Genomic DNA, 18,983 nt, shown 5'->3' on the forward strand with positions numbered 1-18,983 from the left:
CTCTCTTTGCAACTCTCATTTACCCTCTTTTTTAACTCTTGCACTGTCTTCTTAACTTCCTGCCGCTTTCTCTTATCTCCTTATCATTTGCACTCCTACCTTGTGAGTATCGTCCAAACGCCTCTCTTTTCTCTTTCATTAACAACTTTACTTCATCTCTACTTACTACCCTTCCTAATCTGCCTAACTCCCTCCTTTCTCATGCCACATGCATCTTTTGCACATACCATCGCTGCTTCCCTAAATACGTCCCATTTCTCACCCGCTTCCCTTATGTCGTTTTTTCCTCACCTTTTGCCTCCTATACTCAATCTCTCCTGGCTCTTCCTCATACAACTCTTCTTTCCAAGCTCACTTACTCCTACCACTCTCTTCTTCCCGACATTCTCTCTTCTTTTTAAAAACCTCGACAAATCTCCATAAGATAATGATCACACATCCCACCAGCTGCCCTTCTTAACACATTAACATCCTAAAGTCTCTTTTATGTGCCTGTCAAGTAACACATAATCTGATAATGCCCTTTGACCATCTGTCCTACTTACATACATATACTTGTGTATATCTCTTTTTAAACCAGGTATACCCAATTATCAATCTCTCTTCAGCACACAAACCTAGAAGCTCTTCACCATTTCCATTCACAACACTGAATATGCCATGTACACCACATTACTCACCTTCACATTTGTCACCCATCACTAATACCTTGTCTCGTGCACCAAAACTGCTGACACATTTACTCAGCTGCTCCCAAAACACTTGCCTCTCAAGATCTTTCTTCTCATAACCAGGTGCATAAGCACCAGTAATCATCCATCTCTCTCCACCCACTTTCAGTTTTACCCACATCAATATAGAATATACTTCCTTACAGTCTATCATACACTCCCACAACTCCTGCTTTAGGAGTAGTGCTATTCCTTCCTTAGCCCTTGTCCTCTCACCAACCTGACTTTACTCCCAAGACTTTTCCAGTCATTCTTCCCCTTTACCCTTGAGCTTCATTTCACTCAGAGCCAGAACATCTAGGTTTTTTCCTCAAACACACTACCTATCTCTCTTTTCTTCTCATCTTGGTTACATCCACACACATTCACCGCACATGCTGATAGTATGCTTGCAGTATTCTTATTCACCTGATCCTGTACTTAGGACCTATGTGACTTACTACCATCTGTACATACAACTGGAAAAAAATATGAATTTAAAAATGAAAATTATAAAGTATGAACTTTAGAATCTTAAATAAAAAGTAAAAAGAAACTTAAATAAAAAGTAAAAAGAAACTACAGAATCATATGATAAAGACAGTTAATAAAGAATGAGATAATCATGGTAGAAATTTGAGTAGGATAAGAGAATGCTGTACGGTAACAAATTCTGCATGCCATGCTGACACCCGTCTGACTTGCATCCATTTTGAAATCTGACCGCTTGGTCTGAATGGAACTATGATGTATGTTAGGGAGGGGGTGTATGTGATGTTCATCTAATTGATTATTTTCACCAACATACTTCTTGATACTTGTGTTCTCCATTGCTCAGGCTTAAGTCGTGGATGATGGAGGCAAGTGAACCATGCCGTTCTGAGTTGTCACAGGTGCTTTTCCCACTTTTCATCCATCTCTACCTGGAGTTGGTGGCTGGCACTGGAAGACAAGCTGCTAAGAAGTTTTTTATAAAACATTATCAGGTTAGAAATTTTTCTTTAGTAATATAGATAATTGGAAAGATGTTTTCATTTTCCGTAATGTTGCCCATTTACAATGTAGAGTAACCTATAACACAAGCTTGATATTTGCTGTGACTGGTGGGCAATCCCTTCACAGCATTGTGGTTGGAAATGTGCAGTACCTCACAGAAAACTTAGTGCATGGAGCTAAGGATTGTAGAATAAAAAAGTATGGGTGATTTACTGTACTTTGTTGCATGGGTGATGAAGAGCTGGGAAGGATGCATATTCATTGACCTTTGTATGTTGGGTGTATGACACAGGGAGATCAAAGATTTAAGAATTTTCTAGGTATATAGTTTGATGTTCTGGTATAGGGACTTCATCATTAAAGTTGTCAAGGATGTTAAGAAAGATATATTTTTATATACTTTAAATACTTTATATACTCTAAATTGTTTCTTACATTTTTCATATGTATATATATGTATGTGTGTGTGTGTGTGTATATGTGCGTATGTATGTGTATGTGTGTGTATGTGTATATATATATATGTATATTATCCCTGGGGATAGGGGTGAAAGAATACTTCCCACGTTTTCCTCGTGTGTCGTAGAAAGCGACTAGAGGGGACGGGAGCGGGGGTCCAGAAATCCTCCCCTCCTTGTATTTTTTTTAACTTTCTAAAATGGGAAACAGAAGAAGGAGTCACGCGGGGAGTGCTTATCCTCCTCGAGGGCTCAGATTGGGGTGCCTAAATGTGTGTGGATGTAACCAAGATGTGAAAAAAGGAGAGAGAGGTAGTATGTTTGAGGAAAGGAACCTGGATGTTTTGGCTCTGAGTGAAACGAAGCTCAAGGGTAAAGGGGAAGAGTGGTTTGGGAATGTCTTGGGAGTAAAGTCAGGGGTTAGTGAGAGGACTAGAGCAAGGGAAGGAGTAGCAGTACTCCTGAAACAGGAGTTGTGGGAATATGTGATAGAATGTAAGAAAGTAAATTCTCGATTAATATGGGTAAAACTGAAAGTTGATGGAGAGAGATGGGTGATTATTGGTGCATATGCACCTGGGCATGAGAAGAAAGATCATGAGAGGCAAGTGTTTTGGGAGTAGCTGAATGAGTATGTTAGTGGTTTTGATGCACGAGACCGGGTTATAGTGATGGGTGATTTGAATGCAAAGGTGAGTAATGTGGCAGTTGAGGGAATAATTGGTATACATGGGGTGTTCAGTGTTGTAAATGGAAATGGTGAAGAGCTTGTAGATTTATGTGCTGAAAAAGGACTGATGATTGGGAATACCTGGTTTAAAAAGCGAGAAAGATTGACCAAGAGGATATATGTGTTGGAGGTGGAGGGAACAAGGAGAAGAGGGAGACCAAATTGGAGGTGGAAAGATGGAGTGAAAAAGATTTTGTGTGATCGGGGCCTGAACATGCAGGAGGGTGAAAGGAGGGCAAGGAATAGAGTGAATTGGAGCGATGTGGTATACCGGGGTTGACGTGCTGTCGGTGGATTGAAGCAGGGCATGTGGGGCGTCTGGGGTAAACCATGGAAAGCTGTGTAGGTATGTATATTTGCGTGTGTGGACGTATGTATATACATGTGTATGGGGGGGGGGGGCCATTTCTTTCGTCTGTTTCCTTGCGCTACCTCGCAAACGCGGGAGACAGCGACAAAGTATAATAAAAAAAAAATAAATACATAAGTATACTTATGTAAGTAGGAGAGATGGCCAGAGAGCGTTATTGGATTATGTGTTAATTAACAGGCGCGCGAAAGAGAGACTTTTGGATGTTAATGTGCTGAGAGGTGCAACTGGAGGGATGTCTGATCATTATCTTGTGGAGGCTAAGGTGAAGATTTGTATGGGTTTTCAGAAAAGAAGAGTGAATTTTGGGGTGAAGAGGGTGGTGAGAGTAAGTGAGCTTGGGAAGGAGACTTGGGTGAGGAAGTACCAGGAGAGACTGAGTACAGAATGGAAAAAGGTGAGAACAATGGAAGTAAGGGGAGTGGGGGAGGAATGGGATGTATTTAGGGAATCAGTGATGGATTGCGCAAAAGATGCTTGTGGCATGAGAAGAGTGGGAGGTGGGTTGATTAGAAAGGGTAGTGAGTGGTGGGATGAAGAAGTAAGAGTATTAGTGAAAGAGAAGAGAGAGGCATTTGGACGATTTTTGCAGGGAAAAATGCAATTGAGTGGGAGATGTATAAAAGAAAGAGACAGGAGGTCAAGAGAAAGGTGCAAGAGGTGAAAAAAAGGGCAAATGAGAGTTGGGGTGAGAGAGTATCATTAAATTTTAGGGAGAATAAAAAGATGTTCTGGAAGGAGGTAAATAAAGTGCGTAAGACAAGGGAGCAAATGGGAACTTCAGTGAAGGGCGCAAATGGGGAGGTGATAACAAGTAGTGGTGATGTGAGAAGGAGATGGAGTGAGTATTTTGAAGGTTTGTTGAATGTGTTTGATGATAGAGTGGCAGATATAGGGTGTTTTGGTCGAGGTGGTGTGCAAAGTGAGAGGGTTAGGGAAAATGATTTGGTAAACAGAGAAGAGGTAGTAAAAGCTTTGCGGAAGATGAAAGCCGGCAAGGCAGCAGGTTTGGATGGTATTGCAGTGGAATTTATTAAAAAAGGGGGTGACTGTATTGTTGACTGGTTGGTAAGGTTATTTAATGTATGTATGACATGGTGAGGTGCCTGAGGATTGGCGGAATGCGTGCATAGTGCCATTGTACAAAGGCAAAGGGGATAAGAGTGAGTGCTCAAATGACAGAGGTATAAGTTTGTTGAGTATTCCTGGTAAACTATATGGGAGGGTATCGATTGAGAGGGTGAAGGCATGTACAGAGCATCAGATTGGGGAAGAGCAGTGTGGTTTCAGAAGTGGTAGAGGATGTGTGGATCAGGTGTTTGCTTTGAAGAATGTATGTGAGAAATACTTAGAAAAGCAAATGGATTTGTATGTAGCATTTATGGATCTGGAGAAGGCATATGATAGAGTGGATAGAGATGCTCTGTGGAAGGTATTAAGAATATATGGTGTGGGAGGCAAGTTGTTAGGAACAGTGAAAAGTTTTTATCGAGGATGTAAGGCATGTGTACGTGTAGGAAGAGAGGAAAGTGATTGGTTCTCAGTGAATGTAGGTTTGTGGCAGGGGTGTGTGATGTCTCCATGGTTGTTTAATTTGTTTATGGATGGGGTTGTTAGGGAGGTGAATGCAAGAGTTTTGGAAAGAGGGGCAAGTATGAAGTCTGTTGGGGATGAGAGAGCTTGGGAAGTGAGTCAGTTGTTGTTCGCTGATGATACAGCGCTGGTGGCTGATTCATGTGAGAAACTGCAGAAGCTGGTGACTGAGTTTGGTAAAGTGTGTGGAAGAAGAAAGTTAAGAGTAAATGTGAATAAGAGCAAGGTTATTAGGTACAGTAGGGTTGAGGGTCAAGTCAATTGGGAGGTGAGTTTGAATGGAGAAAAACTGGAGGAAGTGAAGTGTTTTAGATATCTGGGAGTGGATCTGGCAGCGGATGGAACCATGGAAGCGGAAGTGGATCATAGGGTGGGGGAGGGGGTGAAAATTCTGGGAGCCTTGAAGAATGTGTGGAAGTCGAGAACATTATCTCGGAAAGCAAAAATGGGTATGTTTGAAGGAATAGAGGTTCCAACAATGTTGTATGGTTGCGAGGCGTGGGCTATGGATAGAGTTGTGCGCAGGAGGATGGATGTGCTGGAAATGAGATGTTTGAGGACAATGTGTGGTGTGAGGTGGTTTGATCGAGTAAGTAACGTAAGGGTAAGAGAGATGTGTGGAAATAAAAAGAGCGTGGTTGAGAGAGCAGAAGAGGGTGTTTTGAAATGGTTTGGGCACATGGAGAGAATGAGTGAGGAAAGATTGACCAAGAGGATATATGTGTCGGAGGTGGAGGGAACGAGGAGAAGAGGGAGACCTAATTGGAGGTGGAAAGATGGAGTGAAAAAGATTTTGTGTGATCGGGGCCTGAACATGCAGGAGGGTGAAAGGAGGGCAAGGAATAGAGTGAATTGGAGCGATGTGGTATACCGGGGTTGATGTGCTGTCAGTGGATTGAATCAAGGCATGTGAAGCGTCTGGGGTAAACCATGGAAAGCTGTGTAGGTATGTATATTTGCGTGTGTGGACGTATGTATATACATGTGTATGGGGGTGGGTTGGGCCATTTCTTTCGTCTGTTTCCTTGCGCTACCTCGCAAACGTGGGAGACAGCGGCAAAAAAAAAAAGGGGGGGGGAGTAAATGTGATTGGATTAACTGAAACTAGATTGATGGGGTAAACTCCATATGGTCTTGCAGTTTTAGATAACTTTTCATTCATACAAAAAAGTCTATGAACATGAAGCAACTGCAATGCACACTTATCAGTTAGTTGTATGGCACCATCATCCCTGCTTACAGAATAGTCATAGAATGGGCAAAAATTTGCAATTGCTGATGAAGATGCTCAAGCAAGTTGAAACATGATGTCATAATGTATAATGCTTTGACATCTACTATCTCCAAAGTCTTTGAATCCCTCCTCAAAACCTATGTCCTCAGACTTCTTTAATCCCACAGTCTTCTTTCTGATCACCGGTATGGCTTTTGTAAGGCTAGATCCACTGGTGATATAATTTTTTATCTTACTAATATGTGGTCATCATTCCTGAAAGGTTTTGGGGAATCCTATGCAGTTGCCCTTTATATACCCAGAGCTTCTGACAGGATATGGCAACAGGGTCTCATCTCCAAGCTGTCTTCTTTAGGCTTTCCTCACTCACTTTGTTCCCTCATATCTAGCTCTTTCCCTGACCAAACTATCTCTGTGGTTGTTGATGGGTCAGCCTTTCCCTTCTTCTTTGTCAAAAGCTGTGTCCCTCAAGGTTCTGTCTTTTCTCTTATACTTTTTTCTTTTGATTAACGATTTTCTTTCTTCTACAAAAGATCAAATGCACTCGTATGCTGACAAATCATTGTTGCATTCCAATATCCTTCAAATATGCTCCTTCTCTATTTCAATCTGCATCTCATCTTGACGCAACTTTCTCGATAAACTCAAGACTTGGACAGGATATCTCAGATGGGTAAACAAAATCTAGTTCAGCTTAATGCCTCCAAAACTTAATTTCTGGCTATCTTTATCCAAAATTCCTCATAAATTTCCTCTCTCCTTTAACAGATCTGTAATTCCACCTCTTAACTCATTGGACATACTTGTGTGATTGTAAAATCCGAACTATCTTGGAAACCTTACATTACAGCAGTAGCTAATTCATCCTCGAAAAAACAGGGAGTCCTGTTTAGATATTGAAATTTCTGTTCTTCTGAGCAGTTGCTTTATTTATACAAGGGATTGATCTTTCAATGTATGAAGTTAAGTGAAAAGTAGTCCAACTTATCACCTCTCTCAGGCTAACTTCAAAACTTGACCCACTTGCCCTATGATGCAGTTGTGGTTCACTTTCCTTCTTCTATGGGTATTAATCTGGTTTTTGCTCACAAGAGGTGGCTGCTTGTGTGCCTCCACCATTAACTAGAACATGCAATAATTGGGAAACTGCCATGTCATATGATTACTGTGCGGCTGTTGGCAACTCATGGTTGGGCCATTTTGATAACTGTTTCTATCCCTACACCTCAAAGCTTTGGAACTCTACCTACTCTGACTTCCTTGTATGACCTGGCACTTTTTAAAAGACAGCTCTTCCACTTCCTCCAGAATTTGTAAATACTTTTTTCCTTGCCTCTTGTTTTTTCCCTTTCATTAACCTCTTTATATTTCATTTAAAGCTCAGCCTTGATGTGGACCTTTTATCTTTGACTGAAGCCTCCAAGGTAAAGAAAGAAAAAAATTACAATCAGCCAATCTTTAACCTTAGTCTGTACCATTACTTGTTTAGCTGATGTTTTCATTAACTGAGAATTAAGAGAGGAATCAGAAGGAGTCAAGCAGGGAATGCTATCCTCCTTGAAGGCTCAGACTGGGGTGTTTGAATTTGTGTGTGGATGTAACCAACATGAGACGAAAGGAGAGATAGGTGGTATGTTTGAGGAAAGAAGCGAGGATGTTCTGGCTCTGAGTGAAACAAAATTCAAGGGTAAAGGGGGATAATGGTTTGGAAAAGTCTTGGGAGTAAAGTCAGGGGTTAGTGAGAGGGCAAGAGCTAAGGCAGGAGTAGCAAAACTCCTAAAGCAGGAATTGTAGGAGTGTGTGGTAGAGTGTAAGGAAGTAAATTCTTGATTGATGTGGGTAAAACTGTAAGTGGATGGAGAGAGATGAGTGATGATGCACTGTCATGAGAAAAAAAGATCTTGAGAAGCAAGTGTTTTGGGAGCAGCTGATTGAGTGTGTTATCAAGTTCATTGTACAAGACATGGTATTAGTAATGGTTGACTTAAATGTGAAAATGGGTAATGTGGCAGTTGAGGGTATAATTGGTGTACATGGGGTATTCAGTGTTGTGAATAGAAATGGTGAAGAGCTTGTGGATTTGTGTGCTGAAAAAGACTGATGATTGGGAATACCTGGTTTAAAAAGAGATATACACAAGTAAATGTATGTGAGTAGGACAGATGGTCAAAAGGCATCATTAGCTTAGGCGTTAATTGATAGGCATGTAAAAGGTGAGACTTTTGGATGATAATGTGCTGAGAGGTGCAGCTGATGGGATGTCTTATCACTGTCTTGTGGAGTTGAAGGTGAGGATTGTTTGAGGTTTTCAAAAAAGAAGAGAGAATGTCAGAGAGAAGAGAGTGATGAGAGTAGGTGAGCTTGGTAAGGAGACTTGTGGGAGGAAGTACCAGGAGAGATTGAGTGTAAAATGGCAAAAGGTGAGGGCAAATGATGAAGGGAGTGGGTGAAGCAGTGATGGCATGTGCAAAAGATGTATGTGGTATGAGAAAGATGAGAGGTGGGCAGATTAGGAAGGGTAGTGAGTGGTGGGATGAAGAATTAAAGTTGTTAGTGAAAGAGAAAAGAGACTTGATGTTAATGTACTGAGAGGGGCAATTGGAGGGATGTCTGATCATTGTTTTGTGAGGCAAAGGTGAAGATATGTAGAGGTTTTCAGAAAAGAAGAGAATATGTTGGGGTGAAGAGTGGTGAGAGTAAGTGAGCTTGGAAAGGAGACGTGTGAGGAAGTACCAGGAGAGATTGAGTGCAGAACAAAGGACGGAAGGGGAGTGGGGGAGGAATGGGATGTATTTAGGGAAGCAGTGATGGCTTGTGCAAAAGGTGTTTGTGGCATGAGAAAGGTGGGTGGTGGGGAGATTAGAAAGGATAGTGAGTGGTGGGATGAAGAAGTAAGATTGTTAGTGAAAGAGAAGAGAGGCATTTGGATGATTTTGCAGGGAAATAGTGCAAATGACTGGGAGATGTATAAAAGAAAGAGGCAAGAGGTCAAGAGAAAGGTGCAAGAGGTGAAAAAGAGGGCAAGTGAGAGTAGGGGTGAGAGAGTATCATTAAATTTTATGGAGAATAAAAAGATGTTTTGGAAGGAGGTAAATAAAGTGCATAAGACAACAAATGAAATCATTGGTGAAGAGGGTAAATGGGGAGGTAATGGCAAGTAGTGGTGAATTAAGAGGGAGATGGAGTGAGTATTTTGAAGGTTTGTTGAATGTGTTTGATGATAGAGCAGCAGATATAGGTTGTTTTGGTCGAGGTGGTGTGTGAAGTGATAGGGTCAGGGAGAATGATTTGGTCGAGAGAAAAGGTAGTGAAAGCTTTGCGGAAGATGAAAGCCGGCAAGGCAGCAGGTTTGGATGTTGTTGCTGTGGAATTTATTAAAAAAGGGGGTGACTGTGTTGTTGACTGGTTGGTGAAGATATTCAGTGTATGTATGGCTTACAGTGAAGTGCTTGAGGATTGGTAGAATGCATGCATAGTGCCATTGTACAGAGGCAAAGGGGATAAAGATGAGTATTCAAATTACTGAGGTATAAGTTTGTTGAGTATTCCTGGGAAATTATATGGCAGGGTATTGATTGAGAGGGTGAAAGCATGTACAGAGCATCAGATTAGGGAAGAGCAGTGGGTTTTCAGAAGTGGTAGAGGATGTGTGGATCAGGTGTTTGCTTTGAAGAATGTATGTGAGAAATACTTAGAAAAACAAACGGATTTGCATGTAGCATCTATGGATCTGGAGAAGGCATATGATAGAGTTGATAGAGATGCTCTGTGGAAGGTATTAAGAGTATATGGGGTGGGAGGTAAGTTGCTAGAAGCTGTGAAAAGTTTTTATCGAGGATTTAAGGCATGTGTATGAGTAGGAAGAGAGAACAGTGATTGGTTCCCAGTGAATGTCGGTTTGCGGCAAGGATGCATGATGTCTTCATGGTTGTTAAATTTGTTTATGGATGAGGTTGTTAGGGAGGTGAATGCAAGAGTTTTGGAGAGAGGGGCAAGTATGTAGTCTGTTGTAGATGAGAGGGCTTGGGAAGTGAGTCAGTTCTTGTTCGCTGATGATACAGCACTGGTGGCTGATTCAGGTGAGAAACTGCAGAAGCTGGTGATTGAGTTTGGTAAAGTGTGTGAAAGAAGAAAGCTGAGAGTAAATGTGAATAAGGGTAAGGTTATTAGGTTCAGTAGGTTTGAGGGAAAAGTAAATTGGCAGTTGAGTTTGAATAGAGAAAAACTGGAGGAAGTGAAGTGTTTTAGATGTCAGGGAGTGGACTTGGCAGCGGATGGAACCATGGAAGCAGAAGTGAGTCACAGGATGGGGGTGGGGCGAAGGTTCTGGGAGCATTGAAGAATGTGTGGGAGGTGAGAATGTTATCTCGGAGAGCAAAAATGAGTATGTTTGAAAGAATTTTGGTTCCAAAAATGTTATATGGTTGTGAGGCATGGGCTATAGAGAGGGTTGTGAGAAGGAGGGTGATGTGTTGGAAATGAGATGTTTGAGGACAATATGTGCTGTGAGGTGGTTTGATCGAGTAAGTAATGAAAGGGTAAGAGAGATGTGTGGTAATAAAAAGAGTGTGGTTGAGAGACCAGGAGAGGATGTATTGAAATGGAAAGATTGACAAAGAGGATACATGTCAGAGGAGGAGGGAACGAGGAGAAGTAGGAGACCAAATTGGAGGTGGAAGGATGGAGTGAAAAAGATTTTGAGCAATTGGGGCCTGAACATACAGGAGGGTGAAAGGTGTCCAAGGAATAGTGAATTGGAACATTGTGGTGTACCAGGGTCGACATACTGTCAATGGAGTGAACCAGGGCATGTGATGCATCTGGAGTAAACCATGGAAAGTCTTGTGGGGCCTGGATTTGGAAAAGGAGCTGTGGTTTTGGTACATTACAGATGACAGCTAGAGTCTGAGTGTGGACGAATGTGGCCTTTGTTGTCCTTTCCTAGCACTACCTTGCACGCATGTGGGGGGAGGGGGTGTCATTTCATGTGTGGCGGGGTGGCGGCGGGAATGGATAAAGGCAGCATGTATGAATATGAGCATGTGTATATATATCTGTGTATGTATATGTATGTATGCATTGAAATGTATATGTGTGTGTGTGGGCATTTATGTATATACATGTGTATGTGGGTGGGTTAGGCCATTCTTTCATTTGTTTCTTTGCGCTACCTCTCAGAAGGTGACTAAAGGGGGCAGCAGTGGGAGGCTGGATACCCTCAAAGATTAGAAGCGAGGAGGGATTAAGTAGTATGTTTGCGGAAAGAAAAGTGAATGTTCTGGTGTTGAGTGAAATGAAACTCAAGGGTAAAGGGAAGAATGGTTTGGAAATGTCTTAGGAGTAAGGTTAGGATTTGGTGAGAGGACAAGAGCTAAGGAAGGAGTAGCAGTCCTCCTGAAGCAGGAGCTCTGGGAGTGTGTGATAGAGCATGAGGAAGTAAGTTCTAGATTGATGTGAGTAAAATTGAAAGTGGATGGCGAGAGATGGGTGATTATTGGGGTTTATGCACTTGGCCATGAAAAGAAAGATTGCAAGAGGCGAGTGTTTTCGGAGCAGCTGAATGAGCAAGTCTACAGTTTTGATACATGAGACCGGATAATAGTGATGGGTGATTTATATGCGTAGGTGGGTAATGTAGCAGTTGAGGGTATAAGTAGGGTGCATGGGGTATTCAGTGTTATGAATGGAAAAGATGAAGCGCCTGTGGAGTTGTGTGCTGAAAAGAGACTGTTGATTGGGAATCTCATTTATTAAAAGGTATATTTTTATTCATTGATTTATTTTGCTTTGTCACTGTCTCCTGCGTTAGTGAGGTAGCGCATGGAAACAGACGAAAGAATGGCCCAACCCACCCACATACACATGTATATACATACACATCCACACACACAAATATACATACCTATACATCTCAAAGTATACATATATATACACACACAGACATATACATATATACACATGTACATAATTCATACTGTTTGCCTTTACTCATTCCCATCACCACCCCACCACACATGAAATAACAACCCCCTCCCCCATCATGTGCACGAGGTAGTGCTAGGAAAAGACAACAAAGGCCACATTCATTCACACTTTCTCTAGCTGTCATGTAATAATGCACCGAAACCACAGCTCCCTTTCCACATCCAGGCCCCACAGAACTTTCCAAGGTTTACCCCAGACGCTTCACATGCCCTGGTTCAATCCATTGACAGCACGTCGACCCCGGTATACCACATCATTTCAATTCACTCTATTTCTTGCACGCCCTTCACCCTCCTGCATGTTTAGGCCCCGATCACTCAAAATCTTTTTCACTCCATCTTTCCATCTCCAATTTGGTCTCCCACTTTTCATTCCCTCCACCTCTGACACCTCTTGGTCAATCTTTCCTCGCTCATTCTCTCCATGTGACCAAACCATTTCAAAACACCCTCTTCTGCTCTCTCAACCACACTCTTTTTATTACCACACATCTCTCTTACCCTATTATTTCTTACTCGATCAAACCACCTCACACCACATATTGTCCTCAAACATCTCATATCCAGCACATCCACCCTCTTCCGCACAACTCTATCCATAGCCCATGCCTCGCAACCATATAACATTGTTGGAACCACTATTCCTTCAAACATACCCATTTTTGCTTTCTGAGATATTGTTCTCAATTTCCACATATTCTTCAACGCTCCCAGAACTTTCGCCCCCTCCCCCACCCTCTGATTCACTTCCGCTTCCATGGTTCCATCCGCTGCCAAATCCACTCCCAGATATCTAAAGCACTTCACTTCCTCCAGTTTTTCTCCATTCAAACTTACCTCCCAGTAGACTTGTCCCTCAACCCTACAGTACCTAATATATTAACCTTGCTCTTATTCACATTTACTCTCAGCTTTCTTCTTTCACACACTTTACCAAACTCAGTCACCAGCTTCTGCAGTTTCTCACACGAATCAGCCACCAGCGCTGTATCATCAGCGAAAAACAACTGACTCACTTCCCAAGCTATCTCATCCACAACAGACTGCATACTTGCCCCTCTTTCCAAAACTCTTGCATTCACCTCCCTAACAACCCCATACCAACAATTAAACAACGATGGAGACATCACACACCCCTGTCGCAAACCTACATTCACTGAGATCCAATCTCTTTCCTCTCTTCCTACACGTACACATGCGTTACATCCTCGATAAAAATTTTTCACTGCTTCTAACAACTTTCCTTCCACACCATATATTCTTAATACCTTCCACAGAGCATCTCTATCAACTCTATCATATGCCTTCTCCAGATCCATAAATGCTACATACAAATCCATTTGCTTTTCTAAGTATTTCTCACATACATTCTTCAAAGCAAACACCTGATCCAGACATCCTTTACCACTTCTGAAACCACACTGCTCTTCCCCAATCTGATGCTCTGTACATGCCTTCACCCTCTCAGTCGATACCCTCCAGTATGATTTCCCTGGAATACTCAACAAACTTATACCTCTGTAATTTGAGCACTCACTTTTATCCCCTTTGCCTTTGTACAATGGCACTATGCAAGCATTTCGCCAATCCTCAGGCACCTCACCATGAGTCAAACATACATTAAATAACCTTACCAACCAGTCAACAATACAGTCACCCCCTTTTTTTAGTAAATTTCACTGCAATACCATCCAAACCCGCTGCCTTGCCAGCTTTCATCTTCCGCAAAGCTTTTACTACCTCTTCTCTGTTTATCAAATCATTTTCCCTAACCCTCTCACTCTGCACACCACCTCGACCAAAACACCCTATATCTGCCACTCTATCATCAAACACATTCAACAAACCTTCAAAATACTCACTCCATCTCCTTCTCACATCTACTTGTTATCACCTCCCCATTAGCCCCCTTCACTGAAGTTCCCATTTGTCCCCTTGTCTTACGCCCTTTATTTACCTCCTTTCAAAACATCTTTTTATTCTTCCTAAAATTTAATGATACTCTCTCACCCCATCTCTCATTTGCCCTCTTTTTCACCTCTTGTACCTTTCTCTTGACCTCCTGCCTCTTTCTTTTATACATCTCCCACTCATTTGCATTATTTCCCTACAAAAATCGTCAAAATGCCTCTTCTTTTTTACTAATAATCTTACTTCTTCATCCCACTACTCACTACCCTTTCTAATTTGCGTACCTCCCACGCTTCTCATGCCACAAGCATCTTTTGCGCAAGCTATCACTGCTTCCCTAAATACATCCCATCCCCCCCACTCCCCTTACGTCCTTTGTTCTCACCTTTTTCAATTCTGTACTCAGTCTCTCCTGGTACTTCCTCACACAAGTCTCCTTTCCAAGCTCACTTACTCTCACCACTCTTTTCACCCCAACATTCTCTCTTCTTTTCTGAAAACCTCTACAAATCTTCACCTTCGCCTCCACAAGATAATTATCATTTCATAAAAGGTATATACAAATATACTTATTTGAGTAGGAAAGATAGGTAAGTGGGCATTATTAGATAACATATCGATTTGTAGGCTTGAAAGAGAGACTTTTGGGTGTAAACTTGCTGAGAGGGGCAGCTGGTGGGATGTTTCCTCGCCATCGTACGGAGGCAAGAGTGAAATTTTGTAGAGGTTTTTGAAAAAGAGGAAATCATTTCGGGGAGAAGGGAGTAGAGAGGAATTGAGTTTGAAAAGGAGAATTTTTTCAAGAAATAACTGGAGAATTTGAGTGTAGAATGGCAAAAGGTGAGAGTAAATGAAGTAAGGGGAGTGGGTGAGGAATGGGAGGTATTTAGGGAAGCAGTGATAGCATGTGCAAGAGATACATATGGGCAGATTAGAAAGGGTATTGGGTGGTGGGATGAATAAGTTGAATTGCTAGTGAAAGAGAGGCATTTGGGTGGTACTTACAAGGAAGGAGGGCAAATGATTGGAAGATGTATTAGAGAAAGTGGCAGAAGGTCAAGAGGAAGATGCAGGGATTGAAAAAGAGGGTAAATGAGAGTTGGGGATGAGAAAGTATCAATAAGTTTTAGGGAGAATAGTAATAAGTCTTTCTAGCCTTTGCTATCCTTCCCATATACAGGACAAATGTAAGACCAAGGCTAGAAAGACTTATTATGATAATGTGACACTTAATAGAAGGTCTTCCAGTAATATTCTATGTTTACCTTATCACAAACCTTTTGAACCAATCATTTCACTGCTTAAGCTATTTGATGTAAAATTAGTTTTCTCTTATGAAAGCACTGTAAGGAAAATGTTAAGAACAGCTCAAGTAATGACGGTAGTGTAGTTTAAGGAATTCCTTGAAAAACATGTAGTTTGCTTTACTTGGGCCAGACAGGTAAAGACTTATAATCTTGTGGGTCAACATAAATACTCTGTACGCACTGGTCAGAGATCTAGTGCTCTGTTCAATCACTGAATGAAAACACATCTTTCTGACTTGTCTAGACCTTCTTCAGTCATAAAAAGCATACATTTTATAAACAGAAATCTTTTTGATTCTGCTCTTATACAGCTGACTGATGGTAAGAATATGAATGTTAGCAGAGGATTATTTAGTTTAAACAACGTCATTTTACATTTATTTCACAGTGTATTGAACAAGAATGTTGATGACCTTACACACCCATTGTGACCTGAGTAGTAGGGTTGGGTTTTGTTACCTAAGTGTCCTCTGACTCCACATGGGTTACCATTACTGCCCTTTCTGCCTGCTTCATTACTGTGTGTGATCCTGCTAACATCTACTGGTGTCCCTTTATTTTCCTCCATCAGTGATTTCTTACTATTTGCTTCTAAAGATGTGCTCAAATATACAAAAGCGCTTAAGCAAATTTTCCTGCTTTGATTCTCCCTCTTGGTCTACATGTTCATCTATGATGCTTGCATGCCTCTCACCCTACTGAATGTTAGGCCCTGATTGCTCAAAATCTTTTTCACTCCATCGTTCCACCTCCAATTTGGGTCTCCTGCTTCTCTTTGTTCCCTCCACCTCTGACACATATATCCTCTTTGTCAATCTTTCCTCACTCATTCTCTCCTTATGTCCACACCACTTCAGTACACTCTTTTCTGCTCTCTCAACCATACTTCTTTTATTTCCACATATCTCTCTTACCCTTACATTACTTGATCAAAACACCTCACACCATATATTGTCCTTAAACACTTCATTTCCAATACATCCACCCTCCTCTGTACAACCCTATCTGTAGCCCATGCCTTGCAACCATATATAACATTGTTGGAACTACTATTCCTTCAACATACCCATTTTTGCTCTTTTAGATAACTTTCCTTCCATACATTCTTCATTGCTCCCAGAACCTTCGCCTCCTCCTCCACCTTGTGATTCACAACCACTTCCGTGGTTCCATCCGCTGCTAAGTCCACTCCCAGATATCTAAAACACTTATTTTCTTCAATTTTTCTCCTTTCAAACTTACATCCTAGTTAACTTGTCCCTCAACCCTACTGAACCTAATAATTAACCTTGCTTTTATTCACATTTACTCTCAACTTTCTCCTTTCACACACTTCCAGACTCGGTCACTAACTTCTGCAGTTTATCACACAAATCAGCCCCCAGAGCTGTATCATTGGCGAACAACTGACTCACTTCCCATTTACCTCCCTAACCACCCCATCCATAAACAAATTAAACAACCATGGGGACATCACACTCTCCTGCTGCAGACTGACATTCACTGGGAACCAATCACTTTCCTCTCTTCCTACTCGTACACATGCCATACATCCTCGGTAAAAACTTTTCACTGCTTCGAGCAATTTACCTGCAACACCATACGCTCTTAAAACCTTCCATAAAGCATCTCTATCAACTCTATTATATGCCTTCTCCAGATTCATTAATACTAAATACAAATCCAGTTGTTTTTCTAAGTATTTCTCATACATTCTTCAAAGCAAACATCTGATCCACACATCCTTTACCACTTCTGAAACCACACTGCTCTTCCCCAATCTGATGCTCTGTATATACCTTTACCCCCTCAGTCAATACCCTCCCATATAATTTCCCAGGAATACTCAACAAACTTGTGTATCTTTAGTTTGAACACAACTTTATACCCTTGAACACAATTTTATACCCTTTGCCATTGTACAGTGGCATTGTGCATGCATTCCGCCAATCTTCCGGTGCCTCACCATGGTCCATACATACATTGAATATCCTTACCAACCAATCAATAACACAGTCATCCCCTTTATTAATAAATTCCACTGCAATGCCATCCAAACCTGCCGGATTTCATCTTCTACAAAGCTTTCAGTACCTCTTCTCTTTGCATCAAACCATTCTCACTGACCCTCTTACTTCGCGCACCACCCCGACCAAAGCACACTATATCTGCCACTCTGTCATCAAATACATTCAACAAACCTTCAAAATACTCACTCCATCACTGATGTTCCTTAATTTAACGGACCCTGATATAACGGATTTTGGATTTAATGGACAAATTATGATACAGTACATTCTATATCGCACTTTTTTTTGGCAGTGCGGTAGACTGGATTTGTTTCGGTCTGACAATTTGCCTCAAGTTATCGTGTGGACAAGTTGTATACGATGTTTCTATTATTTCAGAATTGTGACTTTAATGAATAATTTTTTTAATCCCTACAATTCAAAATAGCATCAAGTGATTGTAATAGGTGCAATGAAAGCAGGTAGTCCGTCCTCACTATATTATATAGAAGTATCCTTTCACAGGAGAGGAATTGTTTCACCACTTATGACTGACTTAAAATGAAAACAAGAAGAAAACCAAAAAAGTGAAATTCACCTTCAACCAGGCATAAGGCAAATATGCATACAAATCACTGCTCAGCAGCAATACACTTTCTTTACATGCAAGCAGAACAAAAATGGCAACAAATTAGTATGTTCAATCTTGCAAGTGTGCAGGTCGGTGTGTCACCACACGGTGAGGACGCTGCCACATGAGGCTGGATGTTGCCACAACTGGTCTTCACACGATGAGGACGCTGCCACATGAGGCTGGTTGTCGCCACAACTGGTCTTCACACGGTGAGGACGCTGCCACATGAGGCTCAACGTTGCCACAACAGGTCTTCACACGGTGAGGACGCTGCCACATAAGGCTGGTTGTTGCCACAACTGGTCACCACACGGTGAGGACGCTGCTGCATGAGGCTGGTTGTCGCCACAACTGGTCTTCACATGGTGGGGACGCTGCCACACGAGGCTGATTATTGCCACAACTGGTCTTCACACGGTGAGGACGCTGCTGCATGAGGCTGGTTGTCGCCACAACTGGTCTTCACACGGTGAGGACGCTGCTGCATGAGGCTGGTTGTCGCCACAACTGGTCTTCACATGGTGGGGATGCTGCCACACGAGGCTGATTATTGCCACAACTGGTCTTCACACGGTGAGGACGCTGCTGCATGAGGCTGGTTGTCCCCACAACTGGTCTTCACATGGTGAGGAAGCTGCTGCATAAGGCTGGTTGTCGCCACAACTGGTCTTCACACGGTGAGGACGCTGCTGCATGAGGCTGGTTGTCGCCACAACTGGTCTTCACATGGTGAGGACGCTGCTGCATAAGGCTGGTTGTCGCCACAACTGGTCTTCACACGGTGAGGACGCTGCTGCATGAGGCTGGTTGTCGCCACAACTGGTCTTCACACGGTGAGGACGTGCCACATGAGGCTGGTTGTTGGCTGGTTGTTGCCACAACTGGTCTTCACACGGTGAGGATGCTGCTGCATGAGGCTGGTTGTTGCCACAACTGGTCTTCACACGTTGAGGACGCTGCCACATGAGGCTGATTGTTGCCACAACTGGTCTTCACATGGTGGGGACGCTACTGCATAAGGCTGGTTGTCGCCACAACTGGTCTTCA

The 18,983-nt window shown here is 42.2% G+C and overlaps 1 protein-coding gene across 2 annotated transcripts in view; it reads left to right on the forward strand.

Annotated features, from left to right (window-relative positions):
- Positions 1-1,509: 1,509 nt before the first annotated feature.
- LOC139750904 (TAF5-like RNA polymerase II p300/CBP-associated factor-associated factor 65 kDa subunit 5L) overlaps positions 1,510-18,983 on the forward strand; it is a 233,290-nt gene continuing 215,816 nt past the window's right edge. Inside the window, exon 1 of one of the 2 annotated variants that reach the window (XM_071665789.1) lies at positions 1,510-1,696. In XM_071665789.1, coding sequence (XP_071521890.1) covers positions 1,562-1,696 — 135 coding nt within the window. In that variant the 5' untranslated portion in view covers positions 1,510-1,561. The remainder of the gene's footprint in view (positions 1,697-18,983) is intronic. The other variant, XM_071665788.1, reaches the window with a different exon arrangement.

This window comes from Panulirus ornatus, chromosome 10 (assembly GCF_036320965.1).
Source record: "Panulirus ornatus isolate Po-2019 chromosome 10, ASM3632096v1, whole genome shotgun sequence".
Classification (NCBI taxonomy): Eukaryota; Metazoa; Arthropoda; class Malacostraca; order Decapoda; family Palinuridae; genus Panulirus; species Panulirus ornatus.